A 9,090-nucleotide genomic window follows, 5' to 3' on the forward strand; every position below is an offset into this window, starting at 1 on the left:
TTCCGATCCCTGCAAAAAATAGACTTCCTAACGGTTCTTACTATATGCGTAACATTTTTCTACTATTAACACAAGCCGCGCAATTTTAATTTTAAAAATGTCCGCATTTTTTTGCACACCCTTTAGGTTTTTAAATAAAAACTTTAGAATAAAAAAGATGTCTCTGTATTCTCCCAAGATAAATAGCTCCTGGATGAAAGGCCCCTCAAAAATGTATAAAAAACTAAAAATTATTTTAAAAAGTAGGAGAAAAGAAGCATATTATATCAATATATGTATATTGAAACTCTGACACTAAAACATAATAGATTTCTAAATTTTACTTTTTAAAATCAATATTGTTGATGTTGTTTTATAATATTTTCAAGACAAAAATAAATAATGAAAGTGAAAAAGGTAAAGCTATCAACATCATTGTTGATAAAGTTGTTGGTTGGCATGTATGCTGTTGCTGTTGTCTATGTAGGTAGGTAGATAAATCCTTAAGAGTAACAGGATGTCTATCTGTCTGCTCAAGGTACCGCTAACCGATGGACCAATATGGTTCTCGTTTACAGTGAAGCTTCTTATAGGTCCAGTGTATGTTTATAACAATTTTCCTCATACCTACCTCCTACTCTTTAAGCTAAATTGCCCATGGAAAAACATAATTATTTCTTTCTGTAGATAGAAACACAGCTGATATTTTTCTAATTTTATTCATAGAATATAATTATTTAATACTTATATTTGCGGGAACTTTTGTTTAGTGAAATCTTCCAATTTTTAACATTTACAAAACAGCCTGCTTTATTGCATCAAGATCCATGACAGATCTATATAGGAAATAAATGTCTATATATGAGCTCAAGTTTTCCAAGCAATAAATGTTTAAAACTCATAGTGCTCCAATAATCCATAAAAAACTCTCATTGACCAGAACAATAAGACCCATTATTTTACTCTATGAAGAATAAATTCCTTTTTTTTCATGTTGCTATTTAAATTATGTTGAAGTATTAAATTTCTATCCATAAAACAGAAAATTTAAATTAATAATATAGTAAATAAAAGAAAACTTAGTTTTAAAATAATTTGATACTAGCGATACGTGCGTAATGTGGTCAGATATTGAACTAAAATTTAACAGTTAACTGAACATTTAAACCCTTTCAGGACAATAATTTAAAATAAAAAATATTAAGATCCTAAAATAGTCTAAAGAAAGAAATCGTCAGGGAGAAGATAATGGAAGAATAGGGTTAATAGTCAGAATTCAGATAACCAAAAGAAAGTAAATCAAATATTGAATAAACCTAGCCAATAGCGAGATAATTATATCGAGCCCAACTCTAGTTTCATTAATATGATTGATCATCAGTTCCCATTAAGATGTTAAAAATAGAATTAAATAAATTTTGTCTGTGCATTTTGAATTTTTAAATTTCTTTCAGGTAATTTGCCCAACAACTTGATGATCTTATTTGATGCAATTTTCTTTTTTCTGTCACTAAGTTCATCTTCTGGATATATATACTACATAAAAACTAGAAGTGTTATTGAGATCACTATTCTTGACAGGGAGAAATACTTAATAATATTAATATCAAACTTGAAATGGCCAAGAACCATGCAAGGTTGTTTTCACCAAACATATTGAGTCAAGCAGTTAGTCAATAAGTGAGGAAAATTATAAAGATGCTCCTTATCCTTGCTAACCTCTGAACAGATATGGTTCTGAATATGAGGGAAGCCTCTCATTAGTCCAAAATAGGTTTATAACAAGTAAATCGCCTCTAGAAAAAATGAATCCCTCCAAATTTTCTTTAAACTTTCTTTTTAAAACTAAAATTGAAATTCAAACAACTTTCTCCCTCCTATCACTTACATAGTGGCGTACCTGCTAATATAATACATAATTATTGATTAAGTATTCTTTTGCAATCAGATTTTTGCTGATAAACCTGATAACCAAAGTGTTTACAACCATATTCAGCTTCTTTTTCACCCTATCGTACAACCTGACCACAAGTTGCACACGACCCACACAGTTCCCCTGGTTCCTGGCCTTCATCCTGGTGACTAGGTTTGCTGGTATAGCCCAGCTGACATCCTTCCTCTGCATGTCATTTGCTAAGGTAAGGTGGATATAGAAGTAAATACCAAAAGGGAAAACGATATACAAACTATAGAAGGAAATATTTTCCTAATACTTGAAACTTATTTTACAATTTTACCAAAATTACGGGGAGGGGGGAATACCTAAAAACTTTCCCTTCCTCCAAAACTTGTGTCAATGAAATATTATAAAACGTTTCTAATATTTACAATAATAAGGTGTTTGAGAAAATACTTTCATCTAAATTATCAAAAAAATTCTTTGCTGACTTGTAGAAAAATGCAAACAATTTTTTCTACAGTTTTTTAAATTTTGAAAGATATTAACATAAAACATTTTTAAAAAATAATATCAAACTCACACAAAATCTGTTAATTGGTTAAGATTTTATTATTTGCTATTTTCATTTAGATTTGTGAAAGAAGGTGTCCTAATTTTTTTGATTTTTATTTAAAATAGCTAGTCGGTGTTTTTAGTATGTAGTAGATGTAAAATGTGGCACATAGAATTAAATATGCAATCGGTTTTTAAGTTTAAAAAAAAATTCAGTCGGTTTTAAGGTACTCAAACGCAACAACAAAAAAAGAAGAAAATTGCAATTATGAACAAAAATAGTAAGATCTTTTATTTGACACCTTACTTTTTGAATTCTGTTGAGTGATTATTGAAGAAATATTACGAATCCATTCTAAGCTAAATTGAAAAAAAACTTTTCTTACTATCTTTGTTCATAATAGCAATTTTCTTCTTTTTTTTTGTTGCGTTTTAGTTCCTTAAAAAAGACTTAATTAAAAAAAACTGAAATTACTTCAAAATTAAGAGGTCTACAAAAAAAAGATTGCATATCTATATTCTATGGACCATTTTACATCTACTACTTACTAAAAACACCGACTAGCTATTTTAAATAAAAATCAATAAAAAGTTAGGACACCTTCTTTAAACAAAAATGCGTATGTTTTTTTTAATCTCTAACTTTTTATGTATTACAATTTTTCGCCTCAGTTGGAATAATTGATTTATTATCACTTAGATGTTACACCAGATGTTTATAATATCTAATAAAGTGAAACTCGTAACGGGCTAAAATACGCTACACCCCTTCTTTACCCCATTCCCTCCCATCTTTCTGGATGAACAAAGTGACCATTAAATGAGTTCCATGTTAGCAAGCTAAATTGATGAAAATTTTTCAACTGTCATAATATCAGCGTATATTCTAAAATATATTGTTGGAATCCAGCCTTGACATGTTACAGGTAATTCTACACTGGAGGACAGATATCTACATCAAGTTGAACACAAGTACATCAGTCAACATTGCCACAGCTTTTGTTATAGCTTGGGATCTAGTTGATCTTGGTGTCAGAGTACATCTTCATGTTTTCAATGCTTGTCAGGTATAAGTAGTAGCTACAAAAATATCACTTACCTATTGTAATCTATTTGTAACCAAACTGTTTAAAAAAATGTTTTTCATAAGTTTTCCAGGATTGCATCTTGCATGAACTTTATGTAATTCACAAATAAAAGCTGTACTTAAACAACAATTTTTACTTTTAGAAAACATAATTTTATTACTTTATTATTAGAAAAAATATGGCAAACCTAAACAATAAGGTTTGTAGGTTAAAGAAATCTTTTTATTATGATAGAGCAGAAGGACCTGATTTCATTATCTATCCTTTTGTCTATAGCTTTATATTTTTTTACAGGATAGCGTAATGTTAAGAATTTATCAAAGTCAGTTCCAATCTGAAACTTGCTATGCTAACATTACTAATACGTCCAATGTTGATGATTTCCTACCAAATGATAATCAAGAACAATGCTATTCGTATCCAACACTGAGAATATTGTTATCAGGAATTCTTTTCTTTGAGGTTCTAAAACTTCTTATGGGATTCTTCAGAATTGCCAAGAAAACAAGGAAAAAGATTATACAAGTTGATAATAGAACTATGGAAAAAGCTACCATCAAAACCAGTAATTTGTTTCTTGATGAAAATGAGAGTTCTGTAGTGAAAAGTAATGTAGCTATTAAATCATTATCTGTAGCTCACCTAAACAAAGATGTGGAAGTGTCTTCCATTAACAAAAATCTTGATGTATCTGATTGTTTAAATCTACCTAAGAAGGAAAGTAATCTAAGTAAATTCGAAGATGATAAATTTAACAAGTCTGATGAAAAGAAAGGGAGTAATGATAAAAAAATTGAAGATTCAATTGCAACAAGATATGAAAGTGCTAAAGGAGAACATGAAGATAATATTGATTCTAATCAAGTTGAAACTAAGCAAAATCTTCAAACTTTAAAAATGAATATAGCAACAGTCTCTGATTTAAATAAAACATATAAAGATGCAGTTAATGATACAATAGTTCCTAGCATAAATATAAGAAAATCAAAAAAAGATACTGATGACTCTGAGAAAATATTTACTGTTAGTAATGAATATGTAAATAGTTTTGTTGCAATAGAAAGAGAACCTAATCAAATTAAAAGTAAACTGGAATCAAACCAAAACATGAATTTGATTAATAAAGATGAACCTAACAAAGAGACCACTGAAAAAAATGAAAATCATGAACAAGTTAAAACTTCTGTTGAAAGCAAAGATGAAATTTTGTCACCCAAAAAAGAAAGCGTCAAAACTACTCCAAGTGAAAAACCCTTAACCAAAAATTCCAACAAAATATATTTGAAATCCCTTAAAGACACCTTTCAAACCCTGGTAGCAAAAAAATCTCTCTGGAGTCTGATTTCCAGCCTAGCCCTGTTCCTTCTGATCTTCAGTACGTCAACAGGACTGGCAGAGGTGATACTGGTCCTGCTGAGGCTAGAGGTCTACTTTGTACCTGTTTTCTGGACACTCACAGATGATAAAGTTTTGCTATTCTTCATCACAAGATTTAAACGCTGCTTTAGAATTTATCAGTTTAGAAGCTAGATTTTTGTATCTCATTTATAATCAAAATCTAATGTTATATTATATCATTAAATTATGACTAAAAGTAAATTTATAGTAATAATATGTTGATGAGTTTCCCTTTTGTCTTTTATATGAGCATACTAAACTAATTATATCCAAATCTCATTTCAGCAAAAAATTTTTTTAGTACATTTATCTTTTTGTGAGGAAAATGCTCATACAACAACGTAATTAACAGACAGACAGACTAATTGAAATATAAAAAAAATATTTACTTTGTAAAATGTTTAGTATAATACATATTTTGCACTGCAATATTTTTTTCCTTTTAACTTAATATTTCATTTTTGATTTATGGTAAATTAAGCTGAAGAAATACATTAATAATAACAATGAAAAATAGAAAAATACACAATTATTAAATTTTTGTAATTTTTATTTATTTTATTCTTTTTATACATATTTAATTTTAATTGAAAAACTTTAGAGACATATCTGGGTCTCTCAATGAAAAGACTTGAAATAAAAGCTGCCATTCCTGGTTTCTAGTTACTACCATAGGGTATGGTATATATTTTTTGGTAACATCAATATATTTACATCTCCATATCTCCCCAGAAGTAGTCATCAAGATGCTTCATCTCAGGTGTGGCACTGGCCTTCATGATCTTGGCAGCCATGGCAGCAGCATCATACTTGTCAGCAGCAGCGGGAATGTTGATGGGGATTCCACACTTCTCAAAGTGATCAGCCAGAACATACTTGGCACAGCACTGTCTCTCAGCCTTCTTGATGCAGTGGAAGTAGATGGCCATCCTGCCGTACTTCTGCATGAAGGGGTTCTTGTTGAGAGACTGCTGGGGCCAGGTGCGGGAGATGGTGGCACAGTCACGCATCTCAGAGGTCAGCTTGTTCAGGAAAACAGGATCAGCACCAGCCTTGTTGCCACTGCCCCATCCTGAAACCTTTGAGGCAAAAACTTCAGTGTTGATGTCACCACTTGGGGTCAGCAGACTCAACTCCTTCATGACACAGGTAAAGTTTCCAACCATGGACTCCATCTGGTCCATGAAAGCATAGGCCTCAGTGGGTCCAACAGCCCAGTCAGCGGGGTTGATCTCCCTCTTCTTTCTGCCAAGGTTTGTGTAGGGAGAGTAGTAGCCAGTGTACTGGGGCATCAAAGGATACACTCCACGGAGAACAGTGGATGGGAAGGCCATAAGACCAGCAGCAGCGGCACTCTTGGCAGCAGGGCTCACATTACCTCCACACTTTTCACAGGCAGCCATAATGCTCTTCATGTACTGCATGGCAAAGTCCTCACCCCAGCAGTTGGCACACAGCTGGAAGTTGTGGATCTTGGTCATCACCTCATTGTCCACATCCTTCATGGACTGAACACCGCAAACGGCCAAGGATACAAATAGGATAACTTTTACCAACCTAAACAAAAATATTTTTGATTTATGAAATATCATGGAGGGAATATTTTCAAATAATTTCAGTCAATTATATATAAAGGCAAATAATTTGAAATATCAATATAAAATCTATTTCAGTAAATTCATTTCCAATCATCTGTCATTTCCAATAGTCTCTTTAATATTATGAAAAATAAAGCTATAATGGAAAACATTGAGGCTTTTCAAAGGACTTCTAAGCTTTTTTTTTGTTGTTGTTTATTTGTTGCTTGTATTTTGTAATTTTCTAAAAGCAATACTGGAAATTTTGTTTAAATGATTTTTATATTTAACATTATTGATTATTATACCAATAAGTTTCTAACATGAATCAGTAAACTATTGTATGTATATGCAAAAAAAGAAAATATAAAAAAAATCATGATAAAAACCTTGATATAAAATAAAAATGCTTATAAAACAAAAAACATTAAATGAAAACTGTCCATCTTTCTTTTAGTAAATATATAACTTTTTGGTCTTACACTACCAATTAGCGTTTAGATACTTACATTTTGATTTGAGTTTCTATGTTGAACTGATAAAAATAATTTCTCCTCTGCCTTTTATACTCTACAACTCTACCGGCTTTTTTATCCCATTTTCTCCTACACGTCCCTAGCATTTTCCTTATTCCTATTCCCCCCTTCTATCTCTTTTCCTCATAGATTTACTATAGGGAAGAGTTTAACGCTCGCGCACATATTTTGTATTTTCTAGAATGTTTTCTCCGTCAGAGTCTTTAAACATCATTTTTTATAGAATCTTTTTTTAGTAGAGTAAGTACTGATAGAGTGGGTTTTCTCCTGTTTTGTTTCAATTCTAATATTAAAAGCTTTCTTGTTTAATGGATTTTTTATAAAATAAAATGCTCAAAATAAATTGATTGACCCAACATTACTAAATTAAGTTGTTTGTATTTTTTTCTCTAAAAAACAAAAACAAATAAAAATGATTAGAATTTTTGAATCGCCAATTATCTGCCCTTGTTTGATAATTAGGAATTAGACTAAAGTCTATCCTTATATAAAAGTAGAATGTTGCTAAGATCTCTTATACCTCAGGACTCCAAAGATCAATAGTAAAAAACTTCTCCTCCTCTCTAGAATTTTATTTCTCTTAAAAATAATAAATTTTAATCGGTTGGTTGAGTAACCCATACCTCTTTGAAAAAAAACATTAGGCCTCTAGGATTGTATCAAAAAGATAAAAGAAGATAAAATAAAACTGAAAACCGACTCTGATACTATTTGATGAATGGTCTTTAATAGTAAGACCAAAATAGAAGCGCTAAGCACAGTAAAGAGTAATTTAAAGCATGTAGGAATAGGTCATTACAAGCTATTTCTTTAACCCCCCAAAAAGATTAATCAATTTACAGATATATTAAACAAAGTTTTGAGGTGGACAAAAGAATGATTTGTTAACTTATTTTAAATTTCAAATTTTCCTTTTTATTCTGAGGTGCTAAAGTTTAATTAACCTAAAAAATGAAGGAGTGGAAAGGGGTCACTAATTAATCTTTGATTATCAATCCATACGTCCATGATTCTTTAGAAGGAAGGGAGGAGGGAAGGATAAATAAGAAGGGAACAAAATGATGCTACCCGTCATAAGCGAATTCTGACAAGAAGATTTAATTTCATAGGTAGAAATTTTAGATGTTAAAATCCATCAGAATGTATCTTTTTTTAAATTAGTAAAAAGATGACAAAAATTATGCAATGAAAGCATTTTAAATATACATTCTACTATTCTCTTGTTAAAATCGCTTTCTCAAACTTGATAAAATTAAAGTTTCCATACTTCCCTCTATGTGATGATCTCCTTTGTATAAGTTAGGGTGTGAAAGAGTACATTTAAGAAGTTATAAAATTACAAAGCTAATGGGGAAGTATTTTTGAGGGGTTGATAAAAATAAAAAGAGAGAAAAAGGAGGAAAGGCGACGAATGGAAAATTTCCCTGTGGCAAATGACCCGTTGTGTTTTCCCCCTATAGCATGCAGCTTCCAATTTTAGCGCAAATATACACGTGAACGAGAACTCCACTTTCTTGCACGTTTTCGCACATTTTGCGCGTGTGTTTTCGCACATTCTGTAAAATTGTGAATTTGTTTGAAACCAATATAAGCTATTATAAACACAAAGATAAGTTTTGCTCTTTATTGCAGGGAAGGAAAGATATATATCAAATGACTTATTTTGGTTATGAGTTAGTACTATAGATCTTTGTTGAAAAGTATTCATCATTGATTGTATGATCTTTCTCTACAAGACCTAATAATATAACAAATTTGTGTTTTAGAAATTAAGACAGGTACTCTTTATTTTAACCCCTCCCCCTCACACCAATATAATCTTAAATCAAATGCAAGGTGGCAGGAATAAGGTATAACCAACAAGCGAAATAAATCTAAAATAATATTTGGGGGGCAAATGGAGAGGACGTCAATTTTACGATGTGTTGCCCCCCAACGACAGCTGAAAAACACATATAGGTTTCGTGATTTTTTCCGCATTAATTTAGTTATTGGTATAAGCTGGCAAGGTGGTCCTTACCATAACCTAACCTAAAGTAATAAACAAACGACAAAAAAAC

At 31.0% G+C, this 9,090-nt stretch overlaps 1 protein-coding gene across 1 annotated transcript; it reads right to left on the reverse strand.

Annotated features, from left to right (window-relative positions):
- Window positions 1-5,446: 5,446 nt before the first annotated feature.
- On the reverse strand, window positions 5,447-7,066 carry LOC145322664 (uncharacterized). The gene is made up of 2 exons (XM_080164862.1): window positions 7,004-7,066; window positions 5,447-6,474 (listed from the first exon to the last, which is right to left on the reverse strand). Coding segments are annotated over exons 1-2 (849 nt in total). The 5' UTR covers window positions 7,006-7,066; the 3' UTR covers window positions 5,447-5,627.
- Between the last annotated feature and the right edge of the window lie 2,024 nt (window positions 7,067-9,090).

This window comes from Acartia tonsa, chromosome 1 (assembly GCF_053477335.1).
Source record: "Acartia tonsa isolate MP-2025a chromosome 1, ASM5347733v1, whole genome shotgun sequence".
NCBI classification, from domain to species: Eukaryota; Metazoa; Arthropoda; class Copepoda; order Calanoida; family Acartiidae; genus Acartia; species Acartia tonsa.